Source organism: Amblyomma maculatum, chromosome 9, assembly GCF_055883805.1.
Source record: "Amblyomma maculatum isolate TAMU_Amacu chromosome 9, ASM5588380v1, whole genome shotgun sequence".
NCBI lineage: Eukaryota > Metazoa > Arthropoda > Arachnida > Ixodida > Ixodidae > Amblyomma > Amblyomma maculatum.
Window position 1 is genome coordinate 15,468,145 of NC_139352.1, and position 19,356 is coordinate 15,487,500.

Below are 19,356 nucleotides of genomic sequence, written 5' to 3' on the forward strand. Positions count from 1 at the left end.
ACGCACTGTTAGGCATTGCCGGCAACCCAAAGTCCCATTAATTTTGTAAGCGTAAACTTTCACTAAGTACCTGTAACCAATTGCCTAATAAGCACAAGCAAACTAATTAGCTAATTAGTGTATTGTATTTCAGTCAATTACCAGAACAAGGCATATTTATCAGTAAACCTTAGTTCCTGTTCAGCAAACTTGCACTAATTGTCTAATTAACACTACTGTGCGAATTAATGTAATTGACTATAACTTCGCTCAGTTGTAAGTACACCCTCGTTTGACTACGTCCACATTTAGGAAACTAATTAATGAATAATTACCCTAATTAGGCTAATTGGTTAAATAACGAATTAACTAAACTCAGTCCCACTTGGTTGCATGGTTACTATCCACTAAAGTACAATTGGCCCCTTTTGAAATTCGCGCACTGTGACGTCACTGCAACCAACCAACCAACCAACCAACCAACCAACCAACCAACCAACCAACCAACCAACCAACCAACCAACCAACCAACCAACCAACCAACCAACCAACCAACCAACCAACCAACCAACCAACCAACCAACCAACCAACCAATAAAATCTTTTTAAATGCGAAACAAAAATATTCAAAATAAAAATTGAACAACCAAAACCGAAAATAGGTTTCGACCCAGGACATATGACGTCAAAGGTTCCCAGTTTGCCATAGAATGCGTGGTAGAAATACAGTGTTCTAGAAGGCTTTAGTAGAGTTACAGTATTCTAGGCACTGTAACTAGAGTTACAGTATTCTAGGCACTGTAACTGTAGTAGAGTGGAACCAGTGGAACCACCAAACACGTTGTGGAACTAGCCACCCTAGTGGAACGGTGGAACCTTTTCTTTTCTGTAAACTGCACTTGTTTAAATATTGAATACTTTGAACAAACTGCATGCAGCCTCAGTAGTTTAGATTTATTTTTGTCTGTGGCTTGTTTTGTGAAAATACATCTTGATCGGTTTCTAGTGGTTTCTGCTGGTTGCGCCAGCAAGGGCGCCAGTTGCGTTTTGCGCTCGTTTACGGAACTTCCAGCCAGTGCCCCAGTGCTTGTTGGGGGTTTGCAGTCAGTTCCCTTGCGGCGATTGCTGCTCGCGCACTGCGTGGTTTGTTGTATTTGTGGCTTTCCTGCTGAATTTTCTGCAATCATCGAAGCTCTTATCGCTGTTGTTGAGTTTGCTGTTGCGATAGGTTTGCATGTAGCGCAGTTGTGAGTCACGCCGAGCGCTCTTCAACGCTTGAGAAAGTGACCAAGGTACCGTACATCGTTTCGACACCATGGGTGATGTTAAAATCAGCATGGACGACAGGGCGGGCCAGTCCTCGATTCTAGACGACTTTTGCTACAACAACAACGTGTCCAAAGCCAACGTCTACGTCCGCCTTGGTGAGTGTCGTCGCGTGCGCCTAACGGCTTCGAAAGTAGGTTGGTTGGGTGCACCAATCGTTGCTGTGCAGTGTGTGCCGAAATCGTCGTAGTTTCGAATCGTGAGGAACAACGCCCTTGCCTCGGCTGTTTTTCTCATTGCGTGTGCAGGTTTCCTGCGTAAAGTGTACGGGATCCTGAGCGCACAGCTGCTGGTGACTACGGTGATTGCGGCCTTTGGGATGTTCACGCCAGCTGTCAAGCTCTACATCAGCCAGAAGTATGCGCATTGCGCGGTTTTCTCGTCTCGCACCGGGTGCAGTTGACCTCAGAGCTATTCGTGCTTTAATAATAATAATAATAATAATAATAATAATAATAATAATAATAATAATAATAATAATAATAATAATTGGTCCACAGGAAGGGAAATAAGCAGTATCTGTCACACTTTTCATGGTGCTTGTTTCTGATGGGCACCGAACCGCACCGTAAGGAAAGGGAGGAAGATGGGAGTGAAATTAGTAAGAGAAAATGTAGCCGTAGGAGGGCTTCGAAGTAATTTTGACCACCTGGGGATCTTTAACGTGCAGTGACACCGCACACATTCCGTGTTTTTGTTTTCGTTTTTAGAGCTGGTGACATCCTAGCAGCTGAATGCATGTAAAAATCGTTGATATGGAGTGACTATACTTCGCCTCACAAGATGTCTGCAGCACTGTGAAAGGCAGAGGAGCCCTTGCAATTGTGCTCCTAAGTGCCTCTTGCCCCTGCCCACTATAATAGAATTGTGCTCCCACTGTCACACCTGCCAAATTGGGGGCGAGGGGCATAGGAGTACAATTGCCTATTGTGTGCGTGATCATAATTGGACCGGGTTGCCCCTGCCTTTTACAGTGCTATTAACATCTTGTGAGATAATGGTGCACAGGAATGCTATTTTCCCTGAAAACTGCACAGTGACAGTTATAAAGCAGCTGATCAATTATTTTCTTGCTTTTTCCACAGCACACCAATCTAGTGCTCTAGATAGGTGCGCTGACGACTGTATATATCACAGATGGCAAATTTGCAAACACCAACAAAAAAGATTGTCATAAACAAAGCGAAGTTGTAGTGCATTTAGATACTTATAAGGATTGATTATTTGAGACAACAAACTATTGTTTTCTAGGAATGGGGACGGATTTTATATGTCGTTATATAATCGAAGCTATAGACTAAGTGGGCCAATTAAGGTGCTCATTTGTCATGGAATAGACACCACTTGAATGCACTTCTGGCTCCAAGATTGTTATGTCAAGGAGACATGGGGCTGTGGGTAATTTATTTCGTTTACTGCTACACAGCGTATTGAGCTCTGTGTTTTTTTGTGGCAGTGTACAGAACCTCGACTTACTTCCATTTCACATTGAAAACTGAACTTAGAACTGTTCTTAAAGGTCACAGTTAAAGTATACACCGTAGGTGTGGACGCAGTGCTCGAAGCGCACTTCCATGAGCTGCCAAGTGTTTTGCTTGTACACTCCTGACTGATGCCATAATTTCATTCTCAGCCACCAGTCGTCTTGTGGGGCTATGGTGACGAATATAATGTAGGTTGCTCTGAAAACCTAATCGAAAGTTGCTAATTGATGAGTGGCTAGCACCTGCAGGCATTGCGGTTCCATATGAAACAGGAGAGTACTCGTAGCTCACTTATCACCCAGCCAAATGCAAGAAACCAGAAGATATTACATTTCCCTTTCCTAGACTTCCTAGAAAGCATAGTCTGGATTATACCTACTTGCATAGAAATCTGCACCACCTTTACTGTGCTACAGATTAGGGCTCTTAATTTTTGAGTGAAGCACAGTTTCAACCAATTTTTGCATTCTAAGCAGACTGCTGCACAATTGTGTTGAACCCGATTTCTACCCAGAATTGTAGTTTGCCAGGGCGTAAAGCTTAGGGTACAGAACAGCGGATTGAAGGATTTTATATTGATTCACAATTCTTCTACAGTACTAATGAACAGGACCGAGAGGAAGAGGGACTGTTTTCTTGTTGTACCCCCCTTCTTCTCCGTCCTGTTTGTTAGCACCTTTAAGCAATTAGGGCACAGCACTGACACTGTCGAATGTCTTCTGCTTACGTTAGAGCTGTGCTTTCATTTATTTGCCGATTTTGAACTTACTGCTTTTTCGCCAGTGATGCAGTCTATTCCGAGTGGCAAGTTCAAAGAGTGCGCTCTTGAAGGGAGAGGCCAGGTCACGTGCATTGACCAGACCTCTTGGAATTGGTTCATCAAATTCTACATGCACTAGCATGCTGTTTTGCTGTCATGCTTTTAAAGTAGTCATTGCTCTTTGATCTATTTTTAAAGAAGCGCTTTTGCAGTATGCAGTTTTGTCCATGATGGTAATCAATAAGTGAAATAATTTGGAGTTACAAAAGTGCGTGATCCGATAGCGAGTTTCTTCATGCATGCTATCATTTCTTTCTGTTTACGAAAAAATTAAGCACAGTTACACATCTTTAGGTTATTTACATCATGGCCACTAATAGCAGGATGCGTCAGTTGGAAAATGTCTCAAAAGCCTTAATGGAGTAACTTTTCATCGAGTAACCCAACTTGTACCCTAATTGGAGCTCAAGAGGTAGTGCCAGATTGTCGTCCGCTGTATTTTAAAAAAACTAAAATGTGAAAATCAAGGGTACTGTCTATATTTGGTTTCTGTACTGCGTCATTTTGGAGAATTTACCACCAGTATTGTGTTGCCTGATGTGTATGTATTTCTTTTGTAGCCAATGGATGGTAATGGGAGCATTCCTCATGTCAATGGCCCTCCTCCTGGCACTGATGGTCAAGAGGCGGGAGACGCCCACAAACTACTTTCTCCTCACAGCCTTTGTAAGTGTCTGTTCACATGTATTGCACGCATTTGTACAGGGCATAACGTAGGTAGTTAAGGGTGACCATGCCGTAATCGTGCTTGCTAATTCTGCTGATTTAAGCAGCCACAATTCTGGTTCATTTTGATTTTTAAATATTTAGCTGGCTCTGTTGCAGCTGTCAGAGGAAGCCTGTGTGTGTGGAGTAGACTTACAGAATAGGGCAGAACATCCGAGATGCACAGTTCGGCATGCTAAGTCACAGGCCACCACACCGATGTGGTGCAGTGGTTAGGACGCTCGAAGACTGGGTCCAAGGATGCGAGATGAAATCACGGCCTTGGCGGCTGCCTTTCAATGTCGTGAAAAGCAAGGCGCCTGTGTGCCGCGCAATGTCAGTGCACATTAAAAAACCCAAGTGGTCGAAATTTACGAAGTCTTTCACTACGGCGTCTCTCATAGCATGAGTCGCTTTAGGGCGTTAAACCCCATAAAACAAACCAAACCAAGCCACAGCCGCATGTCATCAAATTGTAAAGCACACAGAGTTTACATGAGCCAGATGTCAATGTCACTTGCATATTTTCATAGTCCTCTTACTTCTGGTGTTTATTCCACAAATGGGGCTCCCAGATGCATGTTACAGTAAAAGGTCATTAATTCGGACTTGAAAAAACAGGGAAAAGTTTTCTGAAGATGAAATTATCGAGGAAAAGCCGACTAGAAGCACTTGCATCATGATTAATCTATTTCGTGAATGACCCTGTTTTTTAATTTGCATTTCCATCAATGCACACTGTCGAGACTATCAGAACAGAACGCTTGAATATGGCAAGAGCACCCTCATCATCCTTCACAATGCGACGCGGTACGACCACACATGAATCAACACAAGCTATTTAATGCTCATGACCACTAAATAATTTCTAATGTTATTTCTTTTCTCAAGTGTTTCGGTTTCAACGGCCAAAAAATGACTGTGACATTGAAGCGGAGGCGAGGTCGCATGAGAGGTGCAAAAAGTGCAGTGTAATCACTCCTTCGCCGTTTTAATTCTGCACAACCTTAGAACCAGCCTTTGTTGGGAAACAAGCAAAGAAGCAGTGACTATTTCAGTTTTTTCCTCCCTCACATTACCTAGACTCCACCATTGATTTTCTATTTGGCACTCTAGGCAGGAACCACATGGACATCCATGTACAAATAGCGTCTTGTGTATCATTAACAAGAAGAAAAATGCAACCAAAATTTAGTGTCTGTTCTCCTTTAACTGCATTGAAATTTCGTCTCGTGTGTTTTGCAGCGAGTGCTGAAGTGTTTTGTATCAGCCAGGTTATGGCTGTACTGTTTGCCTGCTTATATGTAGTGCAACCTTCTATGGTGAATAAGTGTGCGGAAGGTTATTTATCATGTCTAATCATCCTTCGATGTTGATTGCTAGGACAGGAATTGTTGCAAGGAGGGCTTCACAAACAGAACCCTCCGCTCTTGATTTAGTGATCTCCGATGCTGAACAGGAACAACTCTCTGGGATAGTTCCCATTCAACGGGCCTCTGTTCATTGTCATCGGCACTGACGGCAAGCTTTGGGCAAAAATTAATGGCTCTGTTAAGGCTGCTTCAGCTTAATACGCTTTTAACCCAAAAACTGCTGTTTGCAGTCTGTAACCGAATTCCCTTTTCTTATTTGTTTTGTTTTGTTTGTTTGTTTCAGACCTTTGTCCAAGCCTTCACTGTGGCGGTTGTTGGTGAGTGTTATGTCACTTTGAAAACCATAGCACAGTAAATCCTCGTTAATTCAAAGTCAGTTAATTCAAAATCTTGGTTAACCTGAAGGGTTTCTGCAGTCCCATACTTTGTAAATTTGACCATATAATTTAAAGTGGCAACCTGGACTAGCCTGGTTAATTTGAATATTCAGCGTGCTGTTTGGGAATGCCCGATCCCAATTTCGCCATAGAGCAATGAAGCATCGGCTCTCAGAGCCGTAACGCCGCACCTAACGGTGATGGTGATGCTTCTACAGCACCTCAGCCCCAGAATTGCGTGCGCAAAAAGCCGCTTTGTGGCATGGCTTTCAGACCACTGAAGTGAGCCCCTGCAGAGAAGACAGGCTTCACTGCAATGCATCCATGGATGCTCTCGGCGTTTAGTCAAGGCATGGCCGTACTAGGGGCTGGATGCGCATACTCGTTGCTTTTTTTTGGCCCGGTGCTGACATCAAAGCACCTTCCAACGACAGCAGGGCCGTTGCATGTTCTCTGATGCAATCATTCTTGCTTTATTCCTGTGATGGGTTGACTAACTTGCACCATTCTTTTTAATTATATGCCATAGCTGGAGAGGGAGGTTACCGGCACCTCAGTTATTTTAACTACTGTCACGTAATATCAACCTTTCTTTAAAAAAATGGCCATCTAAAATTTGACCAACCTATTTGCAGGGTGCAAATAGGTTGCACACTCATGCTTGTGCTGAGCAGGGCAGATTGGGCTCCACGCATCTAAATGAGTAGTTTTGTCTGCAAATCAGCTCGTTCATTTTGGCACTCGCTCCTTTGGAAGCAGCAGTAAATGCACGAGAGCAGCTTGCGATAGTAATGTCAGGAGCATGTGTGTGCAACGGAATTCGAAACCATTGTTGTGCAGATTTGCTACAAGCTATTCAGGCTGCACTCGAGTGTGGAAAGCAGGGTTTCACTTTTGATCTCTGCTGGCATCGTAACATATTTATAATTTGTTAGTTTACACACCACAACGCCGTCCCACTGGAAACTACAAAACAAAGTGTGATGGTAAGTAGAGGGTATGTGCTGTGCATTCTTGCAGTAAAATTTTTTGCCTTATGTAATCTTTTGTTGTGCTCAGTTAATTCAAATCCCAGTCTCGAACAGAAGCTGTAAATTTTTGTGCGTTCAGTCATTCCTCATTTTTGTGTAGAAACTTTTGTTGCCCAAAAAACTCCATAAAACGAGTTGTCTGTAATAATGAATGAATGAAATGTTTAAAAGAATATTTTATGATTGAGGTATACGTTCGAACACTTATGTCGAGCAGTGAAGTTAATTAGACAAAAGCTCGTGAACTACATGCGCATTATCCTGGTGGCCAGTTTCTTTAAGGTATTCTGTTTGGTGTGCTTAATGATCCAAAAGACACATTGTGATTACGCGGAAGTGTCAGCGCCAGGATGAAGAAGGATGCCACAGTTCATGGCTGGCGGCGTACCACCAACTTACCCCATTTATTCCAACAGTGATGTTTTTATACAAATGAATGTAAGTGCTGCTCGTGATGCATGCCAACAGTAGCACCCTCTATACACAACACTTATGATAGGGCCTTATTACAGGGTGATGTGTCTTTTAATTCAACTGTTTGCATATTACATAGCAGCACTCAGTTGGTTGAAAGCTGCTGAATATGACCTTCTATGTAGAACAAGCTGTAGGAATTTGTTTTCACGGCCATTTGTAGAGTATGACACATCTTAAGACTCGTCATCTGGGCTGCTTGGTACTGTAAGATACGATGACAGAGGGGAAAAACGGGCATCACTCTGGCAGTTCCTCTTTCACCCTGCCTTTTGTTGGTGCCCTGAGCTTGAATTTCAAGAACGGAAAGATCTGTTTGAGCCAGTCGAAGTGGTTTTCTTATCACAGCACACATTGATGGTGCATTTCCACCCTGCTCACTGCCCATACAGTGAGGTCCTATATAAACAATTCATAAAAAAAAAGAAGATAAAAAAAAGGATTGAATGGCTTGAGAACTTTAGCAATTCACACATTTGCACGCTCTCAAAATTCCTACCATATATTTAAAGAAAACACATTTGTGCCCAATAATTTTTTTTGTCATCCGAAGCCATTCTTGCAACAGAAAAGTGAGATGCAGTGTCATTTAGTAAAATATTCCTAGAAGTGACACCATCAGACTGCACGTCCTATCCATGCAGGGTGTAGCAGCCTTTCTGATCCCAAGGAGGTCTGCTAGCCTGAGTTGCTTTGGGACGTTAGACCTCTTTGAACCAAACCAAATGATGTAGTGTGGAAAAAGCACACACAGATAGAAGACATGACAGTGCACATGCTAGAAATAAAAAAAGACACACGCTTGTCCTTTGCCTCTTATCTCTCTGTATGATTTTTTTGTACTACTATGTCCGGGTGCAGCAACCAACTGGCCTAAATAAAGAACCTTTGCATCTTCTACGCAAAACTAGGTCGGGGCTAGCAATACCTAGTGAGTGGCCTGTTGTTAGCACATTGGTAGGCCGTCTGTCACTGCTGCAAGAAGCATTTCACTAGCCGTGGTTTCAGTACCATACTTATTCTTTATTCAATGATTACCCCGCTTAGCCCGAGGGTGCTACAGCAGGGGGGTTACAGAGCACACTTCATTTATGGAGCACACTTGATGACCTGAAAAATTCTAAGCTTTTGAGCACTCCCTTTTTATTTATGATTATGATGGCTAAAGTGAAAAGGGGGGCACTAAGATTCGAAAAATCTAAAATGAAGCCCCACCTCCTTTCCCTCTTTTCGCGGCTATATCTCACAGAGACTGGCACAAGAATTAACTATTTATTTAGTAATTTGACAAGCATCTTCAGCAGACGTGATTACAGTTCACTTAAACTTCAAGCTGTAGGCAGCTCTCTGCAAAGTTGTTCGAACCTCAAAAGAAGGCAGAAGAGAAGAAAAAGAGGAATACCTGCCGTACAGGGAAGTCATATCGCTCTTCAAGTTTAACTGGTAGTCCTGACTTGTGACTTATTAAAACTTCTTTCTGGGTGAGTTGGTGCATATTATACACTAAAAAGGTATAGCACAAAGACAACCACAGACAGACAGAGTGGCGAGAGACAACACAGCGCTTGTGTTGTGCGTCGTCACCTTGTCTGTCTGTGGTTGTCTTTTTTTTTTTGTGCTATACCTTTTTAGTGTATGACTGTGGTTTGTATCATTTCAGGCTTGAACCTCTGCGAAGTAGTGCTGCGGAAGAATTTGGCCGCAGGAGCTGCACTGACCATATCAAATGCAACATGATAGAATTTGATTGCTTACACAGCAACATACTTTATTAGGCTGTCCGTTGCAATTACAACATTTTTCAACGGACTTGTTACGAAACTTCACCCGAGGCTTGTATTTGAGAGCCTCATGCTGTGAAAACTTTCATCGGCCCAATATTGGTAATGCATTGACAATGTCTGGCCCAATATAGAGCCAGTGCATTTTCGACACATTACCTGTGCCTACGTTTCGTGGCACTTGAGTTGTGGGTCGTGTGGCTATCTCTCGGCATGCAATAACAAAACGGAATCGGTATTGACTGCTTAGCACTTGGGTGCATCTAAGAAGGAAAAACTGTGGAGCTTGCAGATCAGCATGTCAGCTGAATTACATTAACTAGTTGCAGGTCATCCTAGTGTCCGCACTCTTTGTTAGGAGGAAAAAGGTGTAATGGCACATTTTTTTTTTTATTGCCCCTAGTGGAAAAGGCACCATGTTGTGTTCATCTTGTTCGAAGAACTTTTCACTCTATTGTTGACGGGGGTGTTGTCCTCTTCTGCAGTGTCCTTCTACGACCAGATGGCTGTGCTGCAGGCCTTCCTGTTGACAATGGGCGTGACTGGGGGCCTGACGCTGTACACATTCCAGAGCAAGCGGGATTTTTCCACATGGGGTGCAGGGTGAGTCAGGACCTTCCTCTTCATCCTCCCGAGCCTCCCTAGACGATGAGTGTTTTGCTCGAGAATGGTGATGGGTACTGTAACAGTAATGGAGTAGAGTCCATTTTATAGTCAAGCAGGACACGATGTCAAGCTGGGTGGTGTGTATTTGTGGAGGTGTTCTTACTGCATTTTAAGGACAGAGGTGGTTGCTCATCCTGTCTGGCATTTGTTTACTAAAACGAGCTGAACAAATAACCTCTGATCATTTTATTGGGTTTTGCCTAGTTATGTAGACCAGGGCTTGAATTGGGGCACATTACTTGACAGTCAGAACAGGCAAGGTACAGTGATTGCTTAAAGGAAAAAAAATTATTAGTTTAAAGATAAAAATGCTTGGCAGTATGGCAAGGAAACAGTTTAAGGCAGGTAGTGAGATACTGGAATCAGTAACTAAACCAAGCAGCTGGAGTGAATGCACATTGCACAAAAGAATTTACCTACAGAATAGCTATGGGTTGGAGTGCAGGTGCAGGCATTTTCACGTTGTGAAGATGACTTTACAGAGACCTATAAAGATTTAAGTGTGCCACAGATTTATGCTGTCAATAGTTCGAATTTAGTAGAATTAAGGTGTAACAGTTCTATGTTGCTAGGGTGTCAAGAACAGAGGCGGGCAAATGCCCTCATTATGGCCTTTTCTCCCTCGCCCTCACTTTTCAATCAGTGGCCCTCCCTCATCCTCACTTTAAAAAATTTCCTGGCCATCCCTCACCATCAATTAAAAAAAATTGCTGGTCCTCACTCATCCTCAACCTTATGTTCAGCAGTTTTAATATTCCAGTTATTTTTTAATTGTGCTCCCATACGTGGCAGGCACCAGTGAGGCGCTTGCACGCATCCTGCGCAAAAACGTCTTGTGTGTCGCACAAACCTGCCTCAACAGTCGGCCGTTTTCTACCGCTATCAAAAGATCGTATCCTCAGAGAAAAACAACCAGGCGTTATTTATAAAATCCCGTGCTCCGAGTACCTGGCTTCGTATATCGGCGAAACGAAAAATTTCTGTCGGCGGATTTTACAGCACAAAAATGACGTCCGGCAATTGAACTCTGAAAGCAACCCCCTCGCCGAGCACTGCGAACGCGTCAACCACAAAATCGCCTTTGAGGAGGTGAACATACATGATGTGGAAACCAACCCTTTCAAAAGACGTCACGTCGAGTCGTGGTTCATCCAACTGACAGCTGCAGCAGTGAACAGGAAACCGGGGACGCTACCCTCCGCGTACACAATTGGACTTCGCCACGTGTTGAGAAAGGGGAAGCATAGGCTCCTGCCTGCTACTGTGGGCCTCGAACTTTAGTCGCCCCTGAGGAAGGGACTGAGTTGGTCCCGAAACGTCAGGTTCTAATAAACCCCCGGCCCTCAGTTCCTTTTAATTGAACGAGTAAAACTGCACTAAAAAGACGGGACGTAAGAAAACACACAGGCACAAACAAGGCGCAGTCTGCGCCTTGTTTGTGCCTGTGTGTTTTCTTACGTCCAGTCTTTTTAGCGCAGTTTTACTCGTTCAATTAATATGAACCAACTAGCCCTTCAGAGTGTATTACTTCAGTCCCTTGCGGCTGCGGAGCAACTAACCAAGGCGGCAGTCAGACATATGAGGCAGTGGAGAGTGCTAAGAATCTCTGACTTCGGACAGGCCGCTATTGTAAACTGATCCTGGCAATGTTTAATGCTAGAACCCTAGCTAGTGAGGCTAGTTTGGCAGTGTTTTTCGAGGAATTAGAAGGCATGAAATAGTAGTCAGATTAGGAAGCCAAATGAGGCATATGCTGTACTGAAGGGCAGCATGTATTTTGTTACTGAGGTTTACCGGAGGGACTAAAAGTAGGGTTCCTTGTCAATAAGCATAGAGCTGGTAACATAGGTGAGCTGTATAGCATTGAGAGGGGGCCAGGCATTGTAATTAAGCTTAATAAGCGGCATAAACTGAATGTTGTACAGGCCTACGCACCTACATGTAGTCATGATGACCAGGGTGTCAAAAATTTCTGCAAAGATCTAGAACTGGCAATGGGGGAAGTAAAAGCACAGTATAGTGTACTGATGGGTGACTTCAATGTTAAAGGGACAGAACACTGGAATATAGGTCTCGATTTTTTTTCGCCGCAGTGGAAAGATTGGTGTCTAAAATGTTCGATTTCATAACGGTTTTGTTAGAAACGCTGTAGAAAATTTTTACCAGGAATTTTTCGATCAATGCGTGCGCCTGTTTTTATGTAGTTCGATGCTGGAAACCATGAGCAGCGACCGCGATGATGACTGGTGGTCGACAAAAAAGACGTACCGAAAACAAAGACGTACCGAAAACAAATATACTTTTTCCCCATTCAGATTACGCATTCCTTCGCTCTCGCCTCACAGCCTAAACCTGTTGCCTCTCACCCTCTCTTCTCTCCCCCAATTGTGGAGAGGGATTTTCATCTCTCCATTTTGCCACCTGCTACCCGTGGCAAGTCGCATTTCGCTTTGCTACTAGCCTGCCGGCAATGGTGGGCAGGCTGTGTGTTAGGTAGACTATGAGGCACAATGTAGGAACAGGCACTTTAGAGCTGCGCTCTAAAACAAAAAGTAACTGTATTTGGTTTGAGTAAATGTGGTCTAGCTGTCAAGAACAGTACAAATAATAAGTTCTCCTCTTATATTAGTCACTTTTTGCCAGTAAAGTACGGTATCAAAATCACAAGGCTGGAATAAGAGGCAGGAAGGGGCAGAGGCAACACATGGAAGCCAGGTTGCCGTGATAATCAAGACTGCCCTTCTTGTACTTGGTTGCATTGCAGGGCCATTATATTTTGTTCAGTGTGGCAATGTAGAATTCCTGTAAAAGTATGCACAGGTTGGCCAAAGTAGCATAGGAAGCTCCCAACATATGGCTCATGTCATTACTGGAGCGCACTTAGTCTGACAATCTCTACCCCCAACACAACAGGCAGGTCTATAGTGACGTGCAACCTTTGGTGGCAGGTTACTTTTGGAGCAGTTGCTCAATTATTTGACTGTTTCAGAGGAGCGGTTAAAGCGTCGTGATATTGTCAGCGCTGTTTCAGTGATGTACCATCTCTTACACAAGTACACAGTCCTCCATGCCTGGATGAAAATCACAGTGAGCTGTAAACTTTTTCAACCGGTGATACATCATTGGAATGCATGAAGTGTTTTTTTAGCACATGTGCTTTTTGTTCAGAAGAGTGGTTCATCTGACTCTGCTGCAATCCTTAGTATCAACTACAAGCACATCTGGTTTGATGAGTTTTGAGTGAAACTCTATGCCAAACCACTTTTCCTGCTTCAGCCAACTGATGCACACATCTATCTAGAGCTATTTTCAGGATTTACAATTTATTCTGAATTCAAAGAAACTGCCATTCTTCATATTGATGCATATCTTGAGTGTAAAGAGAGCCAGCATATGTATGAATCAAACCTTTGAATTGTAGATAAGCCACATGGGAATCTTGAATGTAAACTGAGTACATGGATGGTTCACATTTTCTTTCAGGCAAAGAGACCTGCTATGTATAACCAGGCATTGGGTTTCCACACTGCTGCCAGCATCATATTAGTTTGATGTCAGCAGCACTACACTGGGCATGCAGTTTAGTGAATGGCAAAAGATGTCTCTCATGTTGAAGATCTCTTACAGTGTGTGTCTTGCATTCTGTGTGCGCAGGTTGTACGCATTCCTGATGGTCTTGTTGATGGGGAGCCTGCTGCAGTTTTTCCTCACATCGAGCCACCTGGAGTTTGTGTTGTCGCTGGGGGGAGCAGTGCTCTTCTCCTTCTTCATCATCTTCGACACCCACATGCTGATGCACCGTGTATCGCCAGAGGAGTACATTATGGCCACCATCGAGCTGTATCTGGACATCATCAACCTCTTCCTGCACATTCTGCGCATCATCGGGGAGGCGAGGAGGAATTGACCCCAGGACTGAGAAGCAAAAATTTTCGCCCAAGAACTTTTTCTTCTTGTCGCAAGCGAAGCACAAAAGAGACAGTGCAAGGGAAGGCACTACTGCTGGGGTTTGCTCCAGGCAGCTGCAAATTAAAAGAATTAAAAGCAATTGCACTTGACTGTACAGGTTGTTTCACAGAGAAGCTCTGAATGTGTTACAGTCTTACTGTAGCGGAGGTCACGCAGACGGTCGAGGGGCCGAGTCCTTGCTGCATGATCTGAGCGGCACTCGCTGGCCCGAATCGGCGGTACTTCCAGGGGTAATGCGCAACTGTCACCCTTTCTGCAGGAAGCGAGCCAATGTTCTTCGCTAAATGTTGTGCGATGCTAGCCTCTGAGCCTGTATTTGCTGTAATCAAGTCGTTCAAACATCCCTTCACTTTCCTCCATAGCGGTGCGGACGTGGTATGTCTTATGATGCTGCGGGAGTTATGTGGAACGTGATCTGACGAAGGCGGTGAGAGCTGTGTAATAACCTGCAACCTACGACCTCAAAGAGGAGGGTGACACTGGCAAACCACCTCAAGAATTGGCTACACGCAACATAAGTACATAAGAAAGTAGGAGATTAAGCACCGGATGCAAAATTCGGAGATCCCGAGTTCAAATCTCACTGGTTACATCTAGATTTTTTTTTCTTGTTTTCTAGTCAATTATCTTTACGATTACATTATTCGTTCGTAATGGTCACACCAAAAATTGGCAGTGGCTTAGCTCGGCTACGCCAGGATGTACGTAGCGAGACCTACTTTCCTCTGGTTTCGGCATGTTGGCGAGCCTATTGCTGAGCTTATATTGTGTCATTGACAAAGACTCCACGCACTTTTGGCCCGCGGACGGAAGGCGCGCAACCCTCTCCGGGCTTCCACCTTGGACTCTACAGGGGGCTCTGCTCCACTGCTCTCAAGTTACTCGGTCGCTCCAGTATCGAACATATGGTGGGAGAGGGAGTGATGAGAGGGACTGAGTGGACGATGCCGCCGCCAAAACAGACCCTTTGCGGACAGTGTGTGTTTTGTACTCCGGTCGAGCGACTGTTGACAAATGATGGGACAGTAAATCTGTTCCATTTCTTTTTTTAACGACTGTGTTGACTACAGCAAATTTCTCAGAAGTGGGATTGCAACTACCTTCCTCAACGAGTTTCTCTAAAAAGCTTCAAACGCGAAAAGTCACCATCATGCTGCCTTCGAGAACAACAAATGGAGGACCTGCGGGCAAGGTACCTCGACCGGCTCGCTCTATGAATGACGATAGAGTACAAAACGAAGATGACACGCAGCTCAACGGCGAAATGATCTATGAACACTGAAACGACAAACAGCCAAGTCATGGACAACCCTAACAAAACAGTACCCGGTGCCTTCGACTTCTGGGTGCTGATGCAGGCTGCGATCCAGACGGCAGTTTGAGAGGCATTGCAGGGAGCAGCCCAGCTAATGCAAGCGGCCCACTCGTCACTATACCACCTGTTGGCAGCCGCATATCAGGTGTCGTGGATGGACGACTGGCCACGGCGAGCGCACCACTGGTCCCACTATTTGACCAGTCTCCACACGACCAGCCAACAGTCTAGACGTGGCTCAAAAAAATGGACAATCTGACTGCGGCCTACTGTTGGAGTGACCAGCAGACCATTTACTTTGCCTTCACAAACCTCCAGGGCGTCAGGAAGACGTGGTATGATGGTCTCATAGATGTCTATGAACTACGAACCAACTTGGGCAGACTGGAAAACTGAAATGTGAAGAGAGCGTTTCCTTCGGCATTCAGTTTCCAATGCACATTCCAGAACATGGAATCATGAAAGAAGGATATCAGTCCCTTTTTTAGAGCAGGGGAGACTATACTGGCCAGCTCTGATCCGTTGACGCAAATTCGGGCTACTGCGTGGGCTCATAAGGTCGCCGAGAGCCACTAACTCGAGCCTATTTAATAGCGCATTCAGTTGGGGGGACGAGAGCAGAGGCGTCGAGCAGTACAGAGCAGTACAGGAGCACGCCGAGCGAGGGTGTAACTGTCCTCCCACGGGAACGCTCTCTGCGTGTCGAGAGCAGTGCGCCACGACGATCTGACCACACTTCTCTCCCCAGCATTCTCCGCCTGCCCGCAGTGGCGGCAGTTGCAACACGAGGAGAGGCCAACGCTCCATGTAGAACCGCTTGTTTTGTATGCCTTTGTTCTCATAGTGCGGCGATCTGCCTCCTTTGGCCCTTTCAAATACAGCAGCGATTCTCAAACATGCATACAGCACCTGAGCATTGCTTTCCGCTCGCCGAGCGCCGACGCTTTGCAGCTGCCATTTTGAGCATCGCCGACTTGAGAGAGACAAAAAAACAAAGATGGCGCGGACATGACGCTTTCCACACTCGCTTTAGACGAGGGAGCAGCTGGGAGTGCACTCAGGTACTCTCCGGAGGAAAAGCCCTCCTCCTCTACTATTGGAAGCCAGTGATTCTACTTCTGCTCTCCCACTAGAAGGCGCCCGCTTGTTTTGGAGCACTTTCGAAGTGCTCTCGAGTGCGCCTGCTCTCCCACTTGAATTTGCCATAAGTGTAGTGCCCACATATTGTTCAATGCTGACAATAAACGTTTTCCAATCTAATATACTGAGAAGCTGGCCAAAGCAAGGCGCTGCAATATCGGTGAAGCAGCTTGCATCGAGTACATCATCACTGGACGCGACGATCTGGTGCGGTCCCTCAGCGTTCAAGACTACGCAAGCCCAGATGAGTTGCTGCATTGCCTGAAACGGCTCTATGATTGAATGGACGTCATGAAGCAGATCAGCCCAAGATGCTGTATCAGCCACTGGATGCTCGACGTTCACATCACGTCTGAGAAAACGACTACGTAGCGGCATCTGCTGATCGTCCACCTCGCGCCGGAGGTGACGTGAGGTTGTCGGTGGACCAGGCTATGGCCGACGTCCAGATTCATGCTATCAGAGACGATGTACAAGCTGTCCCACTGCTTGTCGGGCAACCCGTTATCTTTACTGAACAGCCACACAACGGACAAGCGTTTCACGATGGCTCGGCTGAAAACGCTTATTGGCCCAAAAATGTGACGTCATATATGACGTCACGAACAACATCATGGGTCATGTATATCTTATGACGTCATGTTTGGTTTTAGGGTTCACATGCTTTCTCTAGACTGCCCTTGGATTTCCCATGCTGTGAAAGTGCCCGGCTGCAACATTGTTTCCAGCACAGAAGAGAGCAGACACTGTCATCATCGTCGCCATCGCCAAGACGTCACATGACGTCAGTGCTACAGAATTATATGAAATGCTACAGAATTATATGAAAATGTACTACAAGCACGTTAATGAATTAATTAAGCTGCTAAATTTGAAAGCACACAAGACGCGGCCAGAGCCATTAAATAGAGCCCTCAAAAACGATTATTTGCACCTCCTCATCTTCAGATGCTTTATTTGTTCTACTCTAGAGCTCTGCTCTTGGTTTAGTCATTTCACATAAAAATGGAATCGCATCTAGACATAGAAAGTCACTACATGCGAAGCGCCATTTCTCTATCATGGGTATGACATCCAGGCTCGGGAACCTCTGAGCTTTGAAAAAAACACCGCAAAATCACGGATGCTGCTCGCATTAATCATAATTTCTGAACTAAAAAAACAAAATGTGACTGTTTACGAGCTTTGCAAGCTCCGCAGACGGATGAAGATCTCCGTGGTGAAGTTTCAGATGAATTCATTTTCTCATTTTTGTGCGCGCATGATTTGCTCGAAATGAAATACGCAAAAAAATTACTGCATTTTAATTGTGCACAAACTTTCAAGCCACATATACTGCAATATAGCTGCGGCTTAGAGCTGTGCTTAATCTGGAGGAAGAGTATTCAATGTAGCTTCGATGCCCTCGAACCTTCCCTCGTGAACCAAGCGGTCAAGCTCGTCAATCAAAAAGGGCGCGCAGTAAGCAAAAAAAGAAAAAACGAGAAAAAGCGTTCAGTAGGGGAGGGCACAGGAGCCAATGGAGACGAACTGGAACTCTGACTGTGCTATCTGCAGACGTGTGTTATCTTACTTGACCAACCATCAACAACATATCATATAGTACGACAGAGAAACAATGCTCTGCAACGAAATTAACGCAGGACACGAGCCGCAGAAGCAGACGCCCCGAGCCTTTCCTCTGCGGCGCGCGCGCTTCTGATGTGCTCCTGCGACTGACAGCGCCACCTACGCTTTTCATCGTTCCGGCCTTGGCTCCGGCATAGAGAAAGAGAAAGAATCTGTCCGCCTCTCTCCCATTGCCGCGCGCTGAGGATGGCACACTTTTCAGTCGAGTGCTTTAACCACGGAGCAAGATTTCAATGAAGTGGTGTCCTGGTTCAATTTTCGTAACGCGCACACAAACACCGAGACGTCACTTTATTAAAATCTTGCTGAAAGCTTTATGAAAGTGCGGAGATAAACTTGTCTACATTTCACTAACAGCAGCCATAATTGAAAATGTATGTATTGATGCATTCAGTAAATGCAATGGTACTACAACCAAATATGCCTTTATAACGATCGAAGTGCTTTGGACCTCTAAAATCATTCATACAGCCCAGACAACACACATACGTCCCAGAGACATCCCAGGTATTCTGATTATGGGAGTTTGGATGTCCTAGGGAAGTCCGGAGAAGTCCCACAAAAATGCCCAGAACATTCCATATGAAACAAGTGACTTCCTCAGGACGTCCCAAACAATACCGAGGTGGGACATGTTTGGGGTATTTTAGGAACTTATTGGGACATTGTTTAGAAGATTTTCCTCTGGTTATTCTAGGCACTGACTTGTCGATGCCTCGTAAGAAGCATACAATTATGAATTTCAGCTCATTGTGGTGTTATGAACAGACTCAAGTTGCCATCTTTAATTTGTATTGGGGCAATTAGGGTAGGGATGATTTGGGAATAATTGGAGGCAGAGTTGAATTTTAACGGGAAAACCACTATGCTGGAGGTGATCATTCTTAAACTTTCTAGTTATAATTATTTTGTGTTGAACTAACGATTCAAAACATATATATTTGCCTAAAAAACATTTTACTTACTCGATAAGCGCCCATGTGCAAAACAGTATTCCGGGCATTGAACACTGCATGCTGCAACCTGTACTATACACATTTTCTGCATGTGCTTATATACTGGGTGTCGCATACTATGCATAATAACCACACAGCGAAAACCTTGCGGTTCTTGCGAAATTACACACAGAGAAGTTACGAACATATTCAAACTTTGCGAAGAACAGAGGAGTTGCAATTTTGAGATCACCACACTTCTCAAGCACTTAAATATATACTCCACAACAAGAGTGTCTATGTGCAAGCATATGTACATAGTTATATATTTTGTTAGCAGTACAGTTAACCA

General features: G+C 44.6%; 1 protein-coding gene across 1 annotated transcript; it reads left to right on the plus strand.

Moving 5' to 3' along the window:
- The first annotated feature begins 758 nt into the window (after positions 1–758).
- Positions 759–14,079, plus strand: LOC146178417 (protein lifeguard 4-like). Its single transcript, XM_084578253.1, has 6 exons — positions 759–1,403; positions 1,554–1,662; positions 4,170–4,275; positions 5,971–6,004; positions 9,836–9,953; positions 13,671–14,079. Exons 1-6 carry the CDS (start codon positions 1,295–1,297, stop codon positions 13,921–13,923), a joined length of 729 nt encoding a protein of 242 aa, XP_084434379.1. The 5' UTR covers positions 759–1,294; the 3' UTR covers positions 13,924–14,079.
- The last annotated feature ends 5,277 nt before the right edge of the window (positions 14,080–19,356 follow it).